This window comes from Diplodia corticola, assembly GCF_001883845.1.
Source record: "Diplodia corticola strain CBS 112549 chromosome Unknown scaffold11, whole genome shotgun sequence".
Taxonomy (NCBI): Eukaryota; Fungi; Ascomycota; class Dothideomycetes; order Botryosphaeriales; family Botryosphaeriaceae; genus Diplodia; species Diplodia corticola.
The window spans coordinates 70,980-91,006 of NW_017971490.1; the positions used below are offsets into that span (position 1 = coordinate 70,980).

Genomic DNA, 20,027 nt, shown 5'->3' on the forward strand with positions numbered 1-20,027 from the left:
AAGGGCAGGGGAGAATGGCCTGCCGTTATTTAGCATATAGCTTGTTTGGTGAGATTAAGGCGGGGCTTTGTGTTGTGGAACTATCAGGTAAGACAGTGACGTCGGCCCGCCAATGTTTAGCTTATACCTTGTTTGGTGAGACAGTGACGTCGGCGGACGTTAGCCTGCGTTTAGGCCCCCACGGTCTAACGAAGGATCATTCTGCGCCTCGATGCAGGGACCTCAAGCACTCGCCAGTCAAGCGCAACGATTTCAGGCCAAGTACTTTGACGTCTCCTTTTATTTGTTACTGCTGTATTTCAACCGTCGGATTCCGTAAAACCATCCCGTTCCAATTTAGTCTACAACTCAAAACTTGGAGTGGTAATTAATGTTGATTCCTCCAGTGACAACCGTCTTGAGCGCCATACATTCGTCAAGACCGTACTTGCCACCCTCACGGCGAGAACCGGAATGCTTGATGCCGCCAAATCTGTTCAAGTGTCAGTAGACGCAATCTCGGTCCATAGCTTTGAACATACGGTGAAGGAGCATCGGAAATTGGCCCAGTGTTCAATCCCACCATGCCTACATGTAGCAATTCGCTCATGTGCTGCGAGGTCTGAAGGCTCCGGGTGGAATCCAGAGCCAATGCGGAATCTCCTCACGGCTTCCCGAAGCCTGTCGACAAACACAAAGACAAAGATTCGAATCAGGAAAGCCACGCCGACCATACCCCGCCAAACCCCTCCACCATGACACCAAAAAAGGAAAAAAGGGGAAAAGCCGTCTACAAAAATTGTCCCGAACAGTCATCTCAGAGAAAAGCGGTGCCAGCAAAGTAAAGCGCACAAAGCACTCCTCCCCCTCAAACCACTTCCAACCTCCCACCTACGCCTACGCACACAACAACGCCACCCCCTTCTCCCTCACCACATCCACCCAACTCCACCCCGCCGCCCCCGCCGCGCCACGACCACCCCCACCCCCACCATCCCTCCCCTCCCACACCGCCCGCACCACCTCCCTCGCCCTCCCAAACATAGGCATCCCGCTCCTCGCCCCCTGCACCTCAAACCACCTCTCAAACCTCCCCCGCATCTCGGCCCCCTCCGCCTCACACGCCGCCACAAACCCCGGCCACACCGTCCCCGCCGTATACCCGGCACCTACCTCCCCCTCCCCCTCCCCCTCTCGGCCATCCTCCCTCGCCACCGCCTCCAGCGCCTCGATCGTCCGCTCGACCAAGCCCTGCAGTAGAAGCAGCGCCCCCGCGTCGTGCACGCGGCGGTAGAAATACACGGCCAGCGCGGCGCCCAGCGCGCGCCGCAGGTGCGCCACCGCGCGGCGGTTGCTCGCGACGGCGGCGGGGTCGGCGTCGACGTACTCGTACTCGTACTGCCGCTCGTCGATTGCGACCTCCTCGTCGTCGTCGTCGCGGAGCTGGCGCAGGATGGCGGTCTCGACGGCTTTGGCGCGGAGGAAGAAGAGGCGGGCTGGGGGTGTGGAGGAGGGGTTGGTGGTGGGGCTGTTGAGGATGGCGTCGCGCTCGTTGCCGAGCCGGGTTGTTTGCGAGATGAGCTGCATGAGGGATTCGGGGATGCCGTAGACGCTCGGGTAGAGGGTGTGCTGGGCGAAGTCGCCGGGGATGGCGAGGTGCAGGTCGTGGACGCCGAGGTGGAAGGGTTTGGGGCGGTGCCAGGGGGTGGTGGGGTCGGGGTCGGGGGTGGAGGCGGAGGCGGAGTCGTTGTCGTCGCACGAGGCGGCGGTGGCGGCGGTGGCACTGGCACTGGCAGCGGCGTCGTGGGGTGAGGAGAGGGGCTGCCAGTCTTCGATGCGGAAGGAGGAGGAGGAGGCGGTGCTTGGCCAGGTGGTCTCGTGCATGAGGCGGATGTAGGCGTAGCAGTGATGCAGGAGACGGACCTTGCGCGATATGCGGGGTTTTGTCAGGCCGCGGAGTCGGATCAGGCGCTCGGCGTCCAGGAGGTATGCTCTGGTGTTCTCGACAGCGCCGCTGAAGACCTGGGCTGGTTAGTCGGAACAGCGAAGGAAGAGGGAAAGGGCACTTACGGAGATGGTAACCATGGAAAGGATGGCCATGAGCATTTCTTTGTACTTTGCCTTCTTCTGCGCCGATAACTCGTGCCCCAGCGACGCTTTCAGGCTTTCGTGCGCCTGCCGCTTGTAGCTGCTGGCGACGCCGTCCCAGTGCGCCCTTGCAGTGCCGGTCGACGATGCACTAAGATTGAAGGCGCTAATGGACATGACTCCGTAAAAGACCGAGGCCCGCGCGTGATTTGCCCTGTAGCCCATGGTGATTTCTGCTAGAGTGGTCATGGCGCACGGCAAGTGAAGTATGTTCCAGGGCGTCTTTCGTTGATACTTCAGAGGGGACAGAAGGCGGATGACATGGTTTTTATAGTGGTTCAGGAGCAGACTCGCGTCTTGGTGAGCGGTAGACTCTGGATAGGGGTTCAGATAGGGAGTTAAGAAATAGTCGGTCGGGTTCGCAGAGGTAGAGTGGCTCAGGTCGCATTGTTCGTTTTCGTTCGAATAAGGCAATTGTTCCGTGTCAAACATGTGGTCGATAGCTGAAAGGGAGACGGGGAACTGCTCGTCACCAAAGTCCGCGGGTAGGAAGTCTACCAGAATATGCTTGTCGTCATTTTGCCAGTGAGCATCCGCAGGACGAGCGCACTTGAAGACGGCGAACGGGCCATGGGCAATAGCATCGGTTTGGTCTGAAAATTGGAGTTGCTGAGATTGGTCGTCAAGCTTGGCTATCACACGGTCGGTTGAGGATTTGCGCATGCTTGTGCGAAGTTCATCACTCATGACGGAGCGCTCTTTTTCTACTTGGGTCTCAGCCCTCGCTCAAGCGTGCATTGGAGACGCCAAACGTACCCGTAAACAGGGGCCGACGATAGCGTCCATTCTCGACGTCTTCAGTGGCCCACGGCCGTCCGACCTCGACAAAGGTAAGGCGAGACTCATAGCCGCGACACGACAGGCGCAGACGCTGGCAGCTGGTGCAGACGGGTCTAGTCTCGTCGCACTTGACCCTCCGCGAACGACAGGTGGCGCAACCATTGAGTGATCGAGTGCGGGGGTGTTTGGGCATTTTAGCAGTAGGCGGGGGAGAAAAGTGGATGACGAAAGTGGTGGAGATGGTTGAGCGGAGTGCAGGAAAGTCATGCCGATAGCTTATCGCCCGCACTAACCGGAAAGCGTAATGCATCCAACTGTGGGGCACTGTTAGCTGGCAAAGTGGGATGTGTTTCCAAGCTTGCTCTCTTGTCCAGCCCCAAAATGATGCCGCTGCATGTCAGCATCCACCCTACAAGATACATTACCTTTGGCTGGAGACTTTGATACGTAGCAGTCTCAGCCAATCAGAATCTCCGCACCCCGCACCAACCCGACGGCTTTCCTGGCTTTTGCTCTATCGCCCTATATTCTCACTACAAGCGTTCAATACTTGTTCAAGGTGCTCTTGATGCAGCCTCAAGAATGGGCAAGGCATTGGTCATTGCATCTTAAAGTATGGAGGGAAAGAGATGATGGGGAAGGTGTCCCCGGATCGGCGGCTTATCTTTCAGCCTATCGGATAGAATGCATCCTGGCCGCACTCACTACGCTTGCAGCTTTTTATATCGAACCGTCACTTCCCTTCGCACCGTCAACACTCGTATCGCACAATGTCTCCCAAGGTCCAAGCCATCGACCCCGCCGGCACACCAAAGGCGTACTACGCCCAAGGCACCGCCTCCACCATCGGCAGCACCATCCACATCTCCGGCCAGTATGGCGCAACCACAGGCGGCCATGTTCCCGCATCGTACGAGTCCCAGATCCACCTCGCGCTGCTGAACCTGCGCCGGGTCCTGGCCACCGCCGGTGCACGCGTGACAGACATCGCCAAGCTCACCCTCTACATCGTCAACTACGACCCAAAACGGCGCCTGCACACCCGCCACATCCAAAGCTTCCTCGGCTCCCACCGCCCGGCCATCACCCTGGTGCCCGTGCCGCAGCTCGCCGACCCGGCCTGGCTGTTCGAGGTCGAGGCCGTCGCCTCCATCTCCGCGCCTGCAATCAGCCCGCCCATTTCGACACCCCGGCCGGCCGACGCCAAGGACTCGTTCGACGTCATCGTCATCGGCGCCGGACTCAGCGGCCTGACCGCCGCGCGCGACGTCGTCCGCGGCGGACTGCGCTGCCTCGTGCTGGAGGCGCGCGACCGCGTCGGCGGCAAGACGTGGAGCAAGCCGCTCGCCGGCGGCCAGGGCGTCGTCGACCTCGGCGCCGCCTGGATCAACGACACGAACCAGACCCGCATGATCGCCCTGGCACGCCAGTACGGCGCCGAGCTGATCGAGCAGAACACCACCGGCAACTGCGCCTTCCAAGGCTTCGACGGCCAGTGCTCGTCCTTTGCCTACGGGGAGCTCCCAGGCGTAAGTCCTCCACATCTCTGCCTCCGAGACTCCTGCTCTTCCTGCTCCTCCCGCTCCTCCTCCTCCTCCTCCCGCCACTGACCCAGCACCTCCCCCCAACAGTTCGACCCCACCACCCAAGCGCAAGTCGCCCACGTCCGCGACACCGTCGAATCCCACAGCCAAGCCATCGACGTCCTCTCCCCCCACGACACGAGCCTCGACGCCCTCACCTTCGCCGCGTACCTGCGCCTCCGCTGCGGTGCCTCCGCCTCCGACGACTCCTCCGACGACTCCTCCTCCTCCTCCACCACCGCATTCGCCACCGCCGCCGTCTGGACGCGCGCCATGCTCGGCCGCGAGCCCGCCGACCTGTCTGCCCTGCACTTCCTCAACTACTGCCGCTCCGGCGGCGGCCTGCTGCAGATGCGCTCGGACCGCCGCGGCGGCGGCCAGCACCTGCGCTGCCGCCAGGGTATGCAGCTGTTCGCGACCGAGATGGCGAAGGGGTTGCCCGACGTGCGGCTGGGTGCGCCTGTCGTCGGCGTGAGGCAGGTGGCTGGTGGTGGTGGTGTGGAAGTCGAGACGGCTGGGGGGATGGCGACGACGTTCCGCGCGAAGAAGGTCGTCGTGTCGGTGCCGAGCCCGGTGCTGGGGTCCATCGCGTTCGAGCCGCCGCTGCCGGTGGAGAAGAGGGTGTTGGTTGAGTCGGCGGGGTACGGGTACTACACCAAGGTCATGCTGGTTTTCCGCGAGGCCTTCTGGGTCGAGAAGGGGTTCTGTGGGCTCGCGCAGTCGTTTTGCGGTCCGGCGTCCGTGGTCCGCGACACCAGCGTGCCGGTCGATGGGAAGTGGATCCTGACCTGCTTCCTGGCCGGCGATGCGGGGAAGGAGTGGGCGAAGCTATCCGAGGAGGGGCGGGTGGATGCGCTGTTGAGGCAGGTGGGGGAGCTGTATGGCGATGCGGATGCGCCGAGGAGGCTGTTTGTGGAGGCGGTCGGGCTTGAGTGGGCGAAGGAGCGGTGGTCGGGCTGGGGCTGCCCGTGCACTTCGCTGCCGCCTGGTGTGCTGGATGCCGTTGGTCATGCGTTGAGGGAGCCCGCGGGCGATGTCCACTTCGTCGGGACGGAGACGGCAGGGGAATGGAAAGGGTATATGGAAGGGGCTGTGAGAAGCGGTGAGAGAGGCGCTGCGGAGGTCCTGAGTCAGCTGTCTCGCGCTGGTGCGAAGTTGTAGAGCGAGTGAGCAGACTTTTGAGAAACTCTACATCGCGGTTATCCAAATGCAGCACTCTGTCGGTATAAAGATGCACAGCTTGGGTTAGCATCAACCTCGCCAATCGGAACCCCTGCACGCCACATTTGCCTGACGGATAATGCCCTTCACGATGAATGAATCCTTGACGCGAAGCGGGAGCTCGTCAGTCACATTCGTGTTCTCACAGGCGGGGGAGGAGGGTCCTTTGGTGTTCGGTTCGTGTTTTAATTATCGCCACGAGGACTTCCTTCTGGGAGGGTCAGGCTGCTGATACACGAGAGGTCATCTATATTGGAAAAGTGAAGGATATGACACAACATGTCAGAACACTGAGTGTGACTATGACTGGCTATCATTGGCGGATACAACCCTCCCAAATTGCCATCTCTATTCCTTTTCCGCCCCCAGTATGGTGCCGTCTCCACCTGACGGAAATTTATCCGAAACATCGACGCATGACCTATCAACTGTCGTCGTCATTCCCCACACACCCATCAACCAGATCAGACAAGCTCGCCTTCCGTTACGCCAACGACGTCTTCGCCAGCTTGGCAAAGCTTTGCCGCTCGGCCGAACGACGTCTGTTGCAGTAGCCCATAACTCGCTTGAGACACGCCATGTCATGCGCTCTCCGATACGATGGGATCCACCCCTCGTAATATATGGAGTTGTCCAACTTGATTTTCCGAGATGAGGCACTGCTACACACCGTTACATGGAACTGCGCCTTTTGGCTGTCCCGGAAGTGTTTGCGCCGAAGCCCGCAACTGGCATTAGTCTCAACAAGCCGCACCGTCTCTATTCTGGGACTGGGTTGCCATCGATGAAAGTTCGTAGCTACGCACTTCGACTGTTCAAGGGGCTTATCTCTACTTTTTATTTGCAAAGACTTTGCTGCTCTGAGAGAGGGTTCTGTAGTACGGAACGGCTTCACGTGCTCCCCAGTCAATTTGACAGTTATCCCATAGTATGAACTTCCCAAAAGTGTATCTAATCTATGGGCCACTCTGAGTCACATACATCGCCGCCCTCCCTCCAAGAATAGACCTCTCCTCTTGCTCAAAAGAAGCGCAGCATCGTAACGTGTCTCATCCATTGTCTTTCACTTGAATGCAAAACCAAATATCGCTCATACCAAGAACCTGAAACCCTTGTCGACCGCCTCCCCAGGAAGCCCATGCTCTTCGATCGCCCGCCTCCGCTCCTCGTCGCTTCCCTGCTCCAGAAGCGAGATGCCGGCCTCGATCTTCTTGTTCAGCCGCACGAGCACGATGCGCAGGACAGTCGCGAAGAAGGCAGCCCACAGCGACGTGATGGCGTTGACAATCATCGGCACGACGTAACGCGGAGCGTACGAATCTACACGGTTGCACCAATCAGAATCCATCGCAGGGAATGCAAAAAATGTCACCGGCCAACAGAGTGAGTTACGCGTGGGGGGGAGGAGGGGCAAAAAATCATTTCATCACACGCACACACACACACACACACACACACACACACACACACATACCTTGATACATATACGGCGAGTAGATCTGACACACGTTGGACAGGGCGTTGATTCCGGCCAGGGCGGCGGCGCGCTTGGCGGGCGGTCGCGGCAGCGTGTTCGAGATCCACGCGAGCGCGACGACGTAGCCCGAGTAGTTGGCCCCGATCATGAGGCACATGGCGAAGTAGCGCGGCCCGAACTGCACCGTCGCGGCCGCGATGATGAAGGCCGCGACGGCGAGCAGCGGCGGCAGCGCCACGTGCAGGTAGCGTTCGCGCGTGCGGTCCGCGTGCCACGCGTTGATGAGGATGGCGATGACGCCGATGACCTGTTTTTTTCGGGGTGTTTTAGCTCTGGGTGGGCTTTTCTTTTTTTTTTTTCACTTTTCTAGAGCGCGCGCTCTCTCTCTTCTTGGGCTGGGGAGAGGGGGGGATTGCTTACGTATGGTGGGACGGTGAGGAGGAGGGTGGCTACTTTGCCGTAGCCGAGGCCCTCGACGACGCTGGGGAATAGGGTGGTGACGGTGCCGGAGGAGGTGAAGCCGTAGATGGTCGCTAGGAGGAGCCAGGCTTTGGGGTCCTTGGCGGCGAGCTTGAAGCCGTGGAAGAAGGTCTGCTCCTCGGCGTTGACCCAGTCGTCCTCGCCGATGTCTTCTTGGAGCCTCCAGACCGCCAGTTGCCTCTCTTGTTCCGAAAGCCAGGTCGTTGTGCGTGGGAAGTTGGGCATGATGAAAAACGCTATCAGCGCAAGGAAAACCTGAACACAATCAGCATACGAGGCAGGCTTGGGTCCGAAGCAGGCATACCGTGATAGCGCCCTCTGGAACGGATTGTTAGTGAGTGGTCAAGCTTCAGTTGAGAGAGACATACCAATGATGAACAGCCATCTCCACGCACCAAGACCTCGCACACCAGCCATGTTGTCTGTAATACCAGCTGCAATCAACCCCGAAAATGCTCCTGAGAGGAGAGACCCTGAGTAGAGGATCGCAGTCCTGAGGACAAGCTCTTTCCTTGTGTACCATGCTGAAAGGTAATAGAGGCAGCCAGGCTATCGCGAGTCAGCTACGGCGAAAGAGGGCGAATAGACTAGACTGACAAAGTACGCCGCTTCGACGAAGCCGAGAACGAAACGACAAGCTATCAGTCCACCGAAGGACTGGACAGCCCCTGTGCAGGTGGAGATGATGCCCCAAAACACCATACATGTTGGAAGGTACAAGGCAGGCTTGCCGAGTTTGTTGAGCATCAAGTTGGAGGGCACTGAAAAGTGTCAGTATGCTGATTGCGAAGCTTTGGCGAGAAACACTTACCCTGCATCAGCAAGTATCCAACGAAAAGGATGCTCAAAGCGGTCTGATACTGGTTCCCCTTCAGGTTCAGGTCATCGCTCATTCCCGCAATCTTGGCCGCCGCAATATTGTTGCGATCGAGGTAGTTCATGATGTACATCAGTAACATCATCGGCAGTAGCCTCAGATCGATTTTCCTCTTGACTTGCACCATCAATCTCTCGCGCTCCTCGTCGGATAACTCGCGCAGCGTGGGTGGCAACTGGATGCGCGGCTGATTTGCCGTGGATGATAACGTCTCGGCATCTTCGATCTTGCTGGTGTCATTCTTGGCGATGTCCATCTTGCTCGTCGAATACCTCACGCTGAAGAAGTCAGATAGAACAAGACACAGCGGACACTGAGTTGGGCTGAGGTAGCTTGAGCCAAGGCTTGGTGCAATAAATAAGAGCTCGCCCTGGTGTAGCCAAGCTTCCCCGCATCATACCCCGGCTTTTTGGCACCCCCGGCCAGTGGACGGAAAAGCTGTGGGGACCTTAGCGTCGGCATATCCGCTACCCCACAATACCGCATCGGAGAAGCATCTCTATGGGTCTAAATAAAACAACCGTGTGGTCTGAGAGGACAGGTTTTATCGCCTTGTCGCAGAGTGTTAATAGTGGATATTTTCATCGTTGCACAACCACACTTGGCCCTGGTCGATACGCGACCGCTAATCAGCGAGTCAACTCCCACCACATGCGCACCGCGCGTACTGTGGGCCGCATGCATTGGACCTCCCCAAAAAGTTTTCAATGCACTGCTTATCTGCTGCAAGTTCGTACCACTTTCTTGAAGAGACAACATGTTCCATGTTAGGCAGGTAGGACTGAGCTGGTATGCGCTTGCGTGTCTGTTGACGATATCAGTATTTACTGCTATCTCTCGGCCCACAGTTTCATTGGTGGGCAGGGAGGGAAGATTATGTTGGATGCTACCCGCAAGAGAAAAGTCGCACTCTCTGAAAGGGGTAAAGATTTGATGAAACCAGGCTTATGTCACAGCGAAGGCCGTTGATACCCGGAAAGCTGAAATTGCAGGTATAGTTATCCGGCACACGCTGCCATCTCAAGAAATGAGGCTGAAAAAGCGCAGCGGTGCAAAAGTAACGATGACACAAGCACTAAACCACCCCGTAAAGGCACAGGACTTAGTGGAGACATCCCTCACGTCAAGGAATAGGTAGGAGAAGCGCAGTTGAAACATGTCCGGGATCCGTACTGCCGAGCCTTCAAGGTTGTGGAGGCCTACCTTGTCGCTCCATTTTTCATACATTTCCTATCGCTCCACACATTCACTTTTCTGCGCACTGTCTTGGCCCATTGCGTCGCATCAACAACGCACATCTGTGCCTTCATGATGCTGGCAACGGGTCAAGGTATCTCGGCAAAACGACGGGCGTCTTTGATGATCTGATCACATCACCTTTGCAGTTCTCGAGTCCGTTACTGGATGATTTGGTAGTTCATTATTACTAACTAAATTTTTTTTTACAGATCTCTCTCAATTATTCATGACCGGCATTCCGCATCACAACTCTTCCTCATCGAACCTTCTCAAGCAGTAGGCTTAAGAATAACCCGCCTGTACGCCGTCAGGTTCATCGGACGCGCATCCTTGACATCCAGAATGACATGGATCGTCTACACACACAAAAAAAGTCAGCAAAGGTCCATCATCCATCACATCGACCAAGCGCCTCGAGGGAGGAAAAAAAAAAAAAAGCAAGGAAACTCACCAAGTTATCCAGCGGGGTAACCTCGACAAGGCCACCACTCTCATCCAGCGGCGTGATGGTCACATTCGGCGAGACGCGGGGAATGTCGCCCTCCAACCGCATCGACGACTCGCGGTAATGCCACCAGCTAAACGTCAGCGCATCTCCATCGGGATCCCACGACCCGCTGCTCGCATCCAGCACGACCGACTCGCCGAGGCGGTACTCGACCTCCATCGGAGCGCCGGCACACGACCCGTTCACGACGGCGACGGGATGGTGATTCGCGGCGGCGGGATCGGCGCTCACGCTCCACTGCATGCGGGCGGCGAAGTCGAACTGGAAGGCCTCGCGCCAGCGCCAGATGGAGGCGTACTTGGAGAAGAAGGTGTCGTTGTTCTTGCCGACGGCGAAGTCGGCGGCGTCGCTGTACGCGGCCGTCTCGCCCGAGGCGTCGGCGGCGATGTAGCGGCCGCCCCAGCCGCCCCATTCCGGGTGCTCGGGCGCGTTGAGCCCGTTGGGGAGCAGGCCGAGGAAGGACGGCGTGTCGCCCTCCATGATGTACGACCAGTTGAGGTAGTGCGAGCCGAGCGGGCCGATGCGGATGTTGGTCTGCAGCCATTCGTTGGTGACGAGGGAGGTGTCGGGGCCGCCCTTGTCGAAGGGGCGGAGGACTTCGCCGGAGATGCCCTGCGGGGGGGGGTGGTTGGTTAGTTGTTGTTGTTGTTGAGTGTTTGGGGGAGAGGGGGGGGCTGCTTACGATCCAGGTGGGGATGGAGTACTCGCTGAAGCCGTGGATGGAGACGATGTAGAAGAGTGTGGGGAAGTTCCAGCGGATCCACGGGCCGGCGTTGTCTTGGTCGGAGATGGAGTAGACGCGCAGCTTGCGCACGAAGTCGGCGACTTCGTCGTCACTGCGCTCCTGCTTCACCTGGTTCAAGGCCTCGGCGAGGACGTTGGCACCGCCCCAGGCGAGGACCCAGAGCGGGTCGTCGGAGGCGTCGACGCCGGCGATCAGGGCAGTCGAAGCGTTGCTGGGGGTGGACTGGTTGAGGGCGGCGAGACCGTAGACGGGGTGGCCGACAACAACCTTGGCGCTGAGGTCGTCGGCAGGGGGGTAGACACCGGCTTCTGGGACGTTGGCGTTGAGGTTGTCAATGACTTGGCCGTAGCCGTCGATGACGCCGAAGATGGAGGGAGTGTCGACCGAGTCGTTCTTCCAGGTGGAGGTGACGCCGGCGATGTTGACGATTTCCAGCTCGTTGGCGTGTGCCAGCAGGCGCACCAGGCTCATCTGGTCGTCGGGCTCGTTGGAGATGTCGGTCATGACGAAGATGCGCGTCTTGTTCTCGAAGCGTGCATTCTCACACACGCCGGTCTGCAGCGCAGCCCGGGCAAGGCTGGCGCCGAGGCACAGGAGGAGTGAGGCACCGATCATGGTTTTGGGGTTGAGGAACACGCTGCCGAGCCAGTGCCGGGGACGGGAAGCCTATTTGTAGGCCACGGCGGGGCATGGTGACGGCGATTCGAAAGAGTGCTAGGACCAAGAGAGATGCGGGCCCGGGGTGTTCTCTGGCAGCAGAAAAAATCGAGTCGGGAATCTCATGATGAGCTCACGGTGCGGAGGATCGCCGCTGCGCCCCGCGGTGCGGAGTGCATGGGCGTGCATTGGCGGGCAGGGCGTCATGGGCAGCCCGAAGGGGGAGCTGGAGCCGCCGTGGGCCGCAATGGGCAATGTACGCGTCGGCAAAAGAGAGCAGATGCTCGTCAATGCCGGCGCTAGCTGTGAGCAGCATCGCGGTGCCCCGCTTGCAAGTGTCGGGGCCGAGGCGGGGTGCTGGAGCCTCATGGTCTCTCCGGAACCGCGTGACGGGCGGCGGAGAGAGCCGTTTTGGGCACGGCGGTCTGGGTCTGGGCGTCGTCACCAGCCGGCCTGACGGTGCACCTGGGCGGGTTGGCGTATCATGGCGTACCATGGCGCATCGTGGCGAGGATTTCAGGTAAATACAAGAGCTGGGCGAGGTGTGCGCCGGCGTGGTGGCTAGGTATTGTGTCGAGTGCTCATGTTTACCCCAGATTTTCGAGGCTGCAGGACAAGGTTCTGTGCCGCACCCAGACGGCGGGGAGTGCACCATTCAACCGGGCCCGTCCACCTCTGCCGGACTTGTGCCGTTCAGCTCCGCTCAGCTCCGCTCAGCTCCGCTCCGGGGCTCCAGCTCGAGACTGCTCGGCCCTTTCCCCGGCAATTGCCCCTCTTCCAGACCCGAACCTCTCCTCAGTCTCCTCATCAGTCTCTCCAGCCGTGAGCTGACGCACTCGGATAAAACGCCACCTCTGCCCACTACACTGGAGCAGCCCGTAGCCCGGCCGTGGCGCCGGCAACCACTTTTTGCCTGGTCGACTGCCCTGGCCCGTGCTTGGCTTGATTCCTGGTTCTTGTCAAGGCCTTCTGCTCCACACTTGGCCACGCGAGAACGAACCACCAACTAACTCCTTTGAGCCTCGTTTCCCCGAATCACCTTCCCGGCCGCCTTTGCCGGCCACGCACGATTCAACCCCTCGAGGGATAATCCTCGGCGTTGCCCCGAAGTACCTCTGTGGCCTGCTTCTCGTGACGCCGAAGAGACTGCAATACGGAGGGCTCGGATGAGAAAATCCCGCCACGCGACCAATCGTTCCACTCGACGCTTCCAGAATATTTGCACGGCTCGCCGCGTGACCAAGCTGTGGCCAGCCCAGCCTTCCTACCGCTCAATCATTAAGAAGACTGACATCTGACCTGCAACATCAAGCACGGTGAATGATACCTTGTTGGTTCTCATCAGAGCGGACTGAGAAAATCCAATCTTGATGCAGTGAGAACAATACTCACTGAAAAGCTGCCAGTGCTCGTCCTCTTCAATTTGATTACCTACGCGAAAGACGTTGTTCAAATCCAGCTCCGTTGGCTTGTGTGGGGCTTGGCCCGACAGTGCTGAGCATTTGTCTTCCGATGTCGGTCTTGCTTCAACCTTTTCCGACGCCATCGACTGCCTCTTTCAGGGACATGAGCTGCCGTCAGCGAAACTTGTTCTCTCGGGCATGAGTTGCACAAAAACTGTATCGACTCTGGGGAAAGACGTATTGTTCGATTGAGGGCCTGTTGGGCCTGAAGCAAATACACTAAACAGATCTTTGGAACTCACAAGCGCCATCTTGGCTCTTGTAAAATCTTCTTTTGAGCGCAACGAGCCGCTTCAAGCCCCTGAAAGAGCAAGAACCACCATCTGCCCAATTTGCGAGAAGAATATCCCATCCGGCGAGGTCAAGGGGAAAGCTCCTGAGATTTTTCCACGACATCCCAAGAAGAAGACGAACTGAATGGGGTAGCCGACACCCTGAATCGCCACAATGCAGCCTGAGCCATCTATCAGTCACGTCAATATTGCCATCTGGGAAGATGCTCACGGACTTGACAGTGTAGCCCTTGAATTTCGGCCACACATCCGAACGTCTTAGAAGTAGTCTGCAACTGGCTCCGGTTCTCGCTGGTTTGTAGGCCAGACGCGACAGATTGTCATGCGATTGACGCACGCACAGGATACAATCACCCAACGCCAGGCAATTTCCCGGCCTTGGACCTACCGTTCATCAAAGAAACCCTCGCCAACAGCTTTGTGGAAATTGGCAAGGCAAAGAGGGCCGCGGAGCTTCAAGAATAGATAGAAGAGTCATGCTGTCAAGAGACGGACTAACTAGCCTCATAGACTATCAATGGGTCCCAATATCACCCAATACCAAGCAGAGACTCTGAAGGCTACGTAGCCACGCACATGAAATAAAGCTAGATAGCTATAAGAATGCTAAGAACTTAGCGACAGTATCGAGAATGATCCATCTTTGATTTCACTCTTAACTGCTTTATATTGCATATTTTGATCTAACCACCTTACACATGCGTATCGCCATCCATGAACCATCAACGTATACATTGAAAAACATCATCCGTCCCGTTTACCTGACGGCCAATATTCCTCCACTCGCAGTTGCTACCATATCATTAGCGCTGTACAAAGACTGGAGTTGACCGCTGACCACTGCCATGGGGCTGCAGCTGCCTCGGTGGAAAGCCGAGAAATGCCCCACAACGCGTGAACCCGATAAGACAATAGCCATAACTACTTTTGAGAGAGGCCATCTACAGTCATCAAGTCATGGGGGCACTGATGGCCCTGGAAATCAAACTGGAGAACGACCATGAACACAAGTGTCGAACTTGAAAAAGTACGACGCCGCACTGTTTTACAGTGCTGGCTAATGGCCTCACATCGTCTGACAACAAGCAAGGTCGACGGTTTAATATGTTAGACCATTGGTGAAAGGGCTTCTCCTTGGCGAACTGGAATAAGATGAGAGGTATGATTAGGTACAATGACAAGCGAACGAAGGAAGAAGATAAAAGAGGACTTCCACGAAGCCGGTGGGATTTTGATTAAAAAAAAAAAAAAAACCGCGACCAATGATGCCCGACTCCATTGCTTCTATCGAGAGGGCTGAAACCATCTTCAGGCATCCTTGGACATACTTGGACAGCAAAACAATCATGAAAACACCCAACCAAACCATGAGAAAACCAGAAAGGGGATACGATGACATGGATGCTGACGACAGAATCTGTCGGATCTCGCCGGGGCTTGCATAGATGCGCTTTAGCGATATTAGGCATCTGCTACGACCGATATGTACTCAAGGATCACACCTGGGGGCTTAAAAATAACCGATGCTGTTCGAGTGGTATTGGAACAGCCGAGTCATTGGCGTTCGGTTGGGCGAGGCGCACGAGTCGTTCAAGATCCAGAGTGTTTTTGCGGCCTTAAACCGACTAACCACCATCAAAGATCGTCACCGCCACGCAGAACCGCTCTCACATCAGTGGAGCTCGCACCCAAGCCGAGACCAAAGCGGATCCCATGAACTAATCTCCGAGGCCAGGCGCCGCATTTGATGCCGGATGCCGGAAGAGGCCGGTCGGATCAGGATGCAGTGGGCCAATGGTGTCGTCGCCGGATGCTTTACTCCACGTGGCGGGCGTTGCTAAAGGCGAAGGCAGCGCATATATTTTTTACACAATGATAACCGTCTTCCTGACCGTCTGCAGGGAGCGCGGCACCTCGACTGCCGTTAACAGCGGGCATATAACCAGCGACGCAGGAAATTGCCGACGGCGGCAAAGGCGCCTTCCAACAGGCGGCCAAGTCCCAAGCAGACGGCCGGAATGCGCCCCAAGACTTGGAACGTCTTCGCTCCGGCAGAGGCGTCTGCATCATGGATGGGCGGATTTGGATTTGCTGTGGGCGTCGGATGCAACGGTCGGAAAACGCAGGCGCATGTCGTGATTGCCAGGCGAATGTCGTGATCGCACCGCGGCAGGGGCGCCCTCCCACCAAATCCTCTATCAAGCCCTCGCCAACACCAATCGCACGCCTTGGTTTTTGCTTGCCCATGCTTGCCTCGCTCATATCTTCAGGCTTTTCTGCACATCCTTTCCGCAGAGCCCTGCTGCCCTGTGGCCCCCCGCCTCGTACCCGTCGGCAGCGAGCCTGGTCTCCGGCAAATGCAGCCTCTGTCCAGCCAGCCTTGTGGCTTTCGGCCGGCACGTCGTCGGGGCCATTCGCAAGTAGTGAGCCTCCGCCAGCCAGAGCGCAGACGCGGCCGTGGCAAGCACGCCATCAAGAAGTCGTCGTGTCAAAACCCGCCGTATTCACCACCTCCGTCCTGTTTCTGCCGTGACTGCCTCTCTCTTCTCTCTTTCCCCCCACCCCGATTGGCCCCCTCCCGTGCCAGTGACAATGCCAGCCGAAGACAAGCAGCCCGTGTACGACGTCGAGTCGGCCGTCGTCACCGGCGATGCCTCCACCACCGACACTGCAGTCGATGACAGCTACGAGGTGTACAAGAAGAACCAGGGCCTGCAGTACACCGAGGCTGAGGCAAAGGCCGTCCTCCGCAAGATCGACTTCCGCATAGTGCCCGTCCTCTTCGTCACCTACATGCTGCAGTATCTCGACAAGGTCAGTACCCGCGCTAGCCCCATCCGTCTCCCTACTGACCCTTGTGTGTAGAACGGCATCAACTACGCCAGTGTCTACGGCTTGAAGGCGGGTACTCACATCGACGGCAGCCAATACTCATGGCTCGGTACGCACTTCGCTTGGCCTCCCGCACGCATGCATCGCAGTGCTGACCCCGCTCAGGCTCCATTTTCTACTTTGGCTACCTTGCGACCCAGTACCCGTCCGGCTACCTCATGCAACGGTATGCCCGCCCGCCCTCGACCCATCCACCACGCGTACTGACTTCGGTCCAGGTTCCCAATCGCCAAGTTCCTCAGCTTGACCACCATCGGTGAGACAGTCTCCACCAGACTCCCCCTGCCGTCCGGCAAGCGCTGACCAAGCATCGTTCCTAGCATGGGGCATCGTCCTGATAACCACCCCTGCATGCCACAACTTTGGCGGCATAGCGGTGAACCGCTTCCTGCTGGGTGCCCTTGAGGCCGCCGTCAATCCCGGTACGCAACACGCGTCCCATGTTCCCACCTTCCCAGACAATGGCTAACCATCTGCGTGCGTCTAGGCTTCGTTCTGATGATGGGCATGTGGTACACGTCGGCGGAGCAGCCCCTGCGCCTGGAGGCCTACTACTGTACGGCAAACTCCCCGCTTCCCCCGAGAGGTAGATCAGACCAGCTAATATCATTTCCTAATTACCAGGCACGAACGGCATCGCTACCATGTTCGGCGGGTAAGTCAAATATCCCCCCTCCCCACCCACCCTACTACCCACTTTGCCACAAGGGGGGGAGGGACAAGCAAACAAAGCACAGGCTAACACGTACGCCTTCCCGCACAGTCTCATCGGCTATGCCATCGGGCACATCACGTCGGGCTCGCTGGCGCGGTGGCAGTACGTCTTCATCATCTTCGGGGCGTGCTCGATCGCGTGGGGCGTCGTGTCGCTGGTGATCCTGCCGGACCTGCCGTCCACGGCCAAGTTCCTCACCGAGCGCGAGCGGGCGGTGGCGGTCGAGCGCGTGGCCGCGAACCGGCAGGGCGTCAAGAACACGGCCTTCAAGCGCGACCAGGCCGTCGCCTTCCTGCGCGACCCCAAGACGTGGATCCTGTTCGTCATGGCCATCGGCGCGCAGGTCCCCAACTCGGCGCTGACGAGCGTGCGTTTTTTTTTTTTCTTTTCTCCTCCCCTCCAGAAATTCTTGTAGCTAAAACGCTAACCGGTGACGCAACCACGCAGTTCACCTCCCTCATCGTCAAGTCCTTCGGCTTCGACACGCTCGGCACGCAGTACCTGCAGATTCCCGGCGGGTTCGTGCAGTTCGCGGCGCTGCTGGCGGGCGGGTTCGTGTGCACGTACTGGCCCAACTCGCGGTGCATCACGATGATCGTGGCCAACTGCATCTGCATCCTGGGGGCGGCGCTGCTGGTGGGGCTGCCGGCGGACAACAAGTGGGGACGGCTCGTGGCGCTGTGGCTGTGCTACTTCCAGGGGCTCGGCTTCTCCATGTCGCTGACCATGATCAGCTCCAACATCAGCGGCTACACCAAGAAGCAGCTCACCGGCGCCATGATCTTCACCGGCTACTGCATCGGCAACATCATCGGGCCCCAGACCTTTAGGGACAATGAGGCCCCCGGCTACCACTCGGCCTACGTCGCCATGCTGGTCGGCTACGTCGTGAAGCTGGGCATGGTCGTCGTGCTGTATGCCTACATGTACAGCGTGAACAAGAAGCGGGATCGCGAGCAGGCGGGCATGAGCGAGGAGGAGAGGGAGAAGGAGGCCGTCGAGGCGGGGATGCGGGACATGACTGAGATGGACAATAAGGGGTTTAGATATATTTTGTAGAGGGGGCGCGCGGGGTGTGAGGGAAACCATAAAAATAAAAGAGGAACGGGATAGAGACGGGCAAAGGTCTAGGCTTGCCACGCGAATAAAAGAAGTAATACTACATGATCATTGAGCATCTCGCTAAAACATACGTTAGTTTTCTCTTTGCTGATTTAGGAAGGTGGTTGGCTGATATGCGTTACCCGACCGCCCCGCCAAGAACATCGCCCAGAAGCAACTGAAATGCCTTCATTATTCCCAGGTTTGGTTGGGTTCGCTGCCTGGCACAAACATCTACCTACGCCCATTGGACACTGCTCGGAGGCTAGACACTGGCTGATCCAATAGGAGCCCGAGAACCCGTCAACCAGGTTTCCGGTGGTACCAAGCAGGCACCTGTCCGTTCGGGAACGCTCGTTACCTAGCCCAGGCACACGTACCACAGGGAAGGAAAGAGAAGAAGAAAAGATAAGCTGGAGCACGCGATGCCAGACCGATATTCGTGACTGACGAAAGATTGCCGTGTAGCCGCGGCTGCGGGCTCGTTATCGACGGCGCACAGCAAGCGTCGTATCCACTAATCCGTACGGTGAGAAGATGCAACCGGGGAAGATCCACATTCAGTCGCAAACGCTCCTCTCCGTCCGCAGACTGACGCATGTCGCAGGTTCATGTGAGAGAAAGGTCAACCGTTGCCCGGCCAGCCAGCGGCAACGGTGAGCACTCAGTCGAGGAATCGCCCGCCAAGAACGAGCGGGAAGATCACGAAAATGTTACGCCAGTACCGAACCTTATTCTGGCCCCGACTAATACTAGGAGAAACTAGAGATGATCTCCCGCTCAGATCCCAAGAATCGACATTATTCCACCGCGAGCAACGGTAGGCACTGATGGGGACGGGGTGAGGCGGGCTGATAAGGCGGGTGTGGGGGAGGGCGGTTGTGCGGCTCAGCTGGACAGATTTGATGCATGGTCGCGTCACGGCCCGTCGCTCGCACGCAATCGGCCACCAGCTCAGCAAGCGCAAAGCCGCCACGCCCGCTCATTCGCACGCCCTGGCCCCCCGGGAGAATGAAGGAAGGAGGTTCGAGAGATAGCAAAATCAACCGTCCGTATGTCGCAATCCGACCCTAGTGCCGGAAACGACGTGATCCGTCCCTTTTCGCCCAACCGTTCCCCGTCCCACCGAGTCTATTTGACAGCCCGACCTCTCTCGTCTCCTCTCCGTCCCTCACACACATGTTCCCCACACGTCAACAAGGCACCGGCATCCAAAATAAAGCCTTTGAATGGAATGGAAGAAAAAAGACTCGTTGTCCATCCTCCTTCGTCATATGATACTTCACTACCCCCCTCCTCCATCACCGGGGTCCTCCCGAACGGCGAGCCGTCCGTTTACACAATCAGCTTGTCTCAGCTGCCCAGACGCGACCTGACGCGAGCATCGCTTGAAAAGCCCCAAAACTCCTGACAAAAAACCGAATCAACGCCAATATACTTCCCGCCCAACGAAGAAACAGAAATGTCGTCACGAGCGAGCTGGCTTCGCTCTGATCTGCCCATCAACTCGCTGACTGAATGACTGACTGACCACTCTCTCTCTCTCTGTCTCTGTGTCTGCTCTCTCTCACTCTCTCACTCTCGTTACGCCAATGCAGCCCACAACCCACTCTCTCTCCCGCGTCGTCTCGGGCCGTATGTACTCACTTCGGCAGCCAACCGCCACTGAAGCCGGCACCCACGCACCACATCCAACCCTCCCCTATCGCCACCGGTACGCCCCGATGCGACACATCCTCATATTACGAGACGAAAATGCCCCAAACCCGCCGCCGCTACCGCTGCCCTCTCCTCGCGCCTCGTCTAGCCATCTATCGTTCGCTTTGCCGTCGACGACACACAATACACAATCATAATGAGGTGATGGAA

The 20,027-nt window shown here is 57.9% G+C and overlaps 5 protein-coding genes across 5 annotated transcripts; 2 read left to right on the top strand and 3 right to left on the bottom strand.

Moving 5' to 3' along the window:
- Window positions 1–348: 348 nt before the first annotated feature.
- Window positions 349–2,814, bottom strand: BKCO1_1100025 (c6 transcription factor; the record flags this gene model as incomplete). The annotated part of the gene is made up of 4 exons (XM_020270379.1): window positions 349–472; window positions 522–567; window positions 885–2,001; window positions 2,050–2,814. The coding sequence occupies 4 exons, from the start codon at window positions 2,812–2,814 to the stop codon at window positions 349–351; spliced, it is 2,052 nt and encodes a 683-aa protein (XP_020132798.1).
- Window positions 2,815–3,677: 863 nt separating this feature from the next.
- Window positions 3,678–5,651, top strand: BKCO1_1100026 (flavin-containing amine; the record flags this gene model as incomplete). The annotated part of the gene is made up of 2 exons (XM_020270380.1): window positions 3,678–4,436; window positions 4,539–5,651. The coding sequence occupies 2 exons, from the start codon at window positions 3,678–3,680 to the stop codon at window positions 5,649–5,651; spliced, it is 1,872 nt and encodes a 623-aa protein (XP_020132797.1).
- A 1,150-nt stretch (window positions 5,652–6,801) lies between these two features.
- Window positions 6,802–8,801, bottom strand: BKCO1_1100027 (mfs transporter; the record flags this gene model as incomplete). The annotated part of the gene is made up of 7 exons (XM_020270381.1): window positions 6,802–7,031; window positions 7,186–7,495; window positions 7,609–7,923; window positions 7,973–7,986; window positions 8,037–8,217; window positions 8,266–8,429; window positions 8,480–8,801. The coding sequence occupies 7 exons, from the start codon at window positions 8,799–8,801 to the stop codon at window positions 6,802–6,804; spliced, it is 1,536 nt and encodes a 511-aa protein (XP_020132796.1).
- A 1,252-nt stretch (window positions 8,802–10,053) lies between these two features.
- On the bottom strand, window positions 10,054–11,652 carry BKCO1_1100028 (cellulose-binding protein; the record flags this gene model as incomplete). The annotated part of the gene is made up of 3 exons (XM_020270382.1): window positions 10,054–10,140; window positions 10,236–10,904; window positions 10,975–11,652. The coding sequence occupies 3 exons, from the start codon at window positions 11,650–11,652 to the stop codon at window positions 10,054–10,056; spliced, it is 1,434 nt and encodes a 477-aa protein (XP_020132801.1).
- Window positions 11,653–16,042: 4,390 nt separating this feature from the next.
- BKCO1_1100029 (mfs general substrate transporter) lies at window positions 16,043–18,116 on the top strand (the record flags this gene model as incomplete). The annotated part of the gene is made up of 9 exons (XM_020270383.1): window positions 16,043–16,264; window positions 16,316–16,391; window positions 16,448–16,508; window positions 16,561–16,598; window positions 16,663–16,764; window positions 16,830–16,898; window positions 16,967–16,997; window positions 17,106–17,424; window positions 17,505–18,116. The coding sequence occupies 9 exons, from the start codon at window positions 16,043–16,045 to the stop codon at window positions 18,114–18,116; spliced, it is 1,530 nt and encodes a 509-aa protein (XP_020132800.1).
- Between the last annotated feature and the right edge of the window lie 1,911 nt (window positions 18,117–20,027).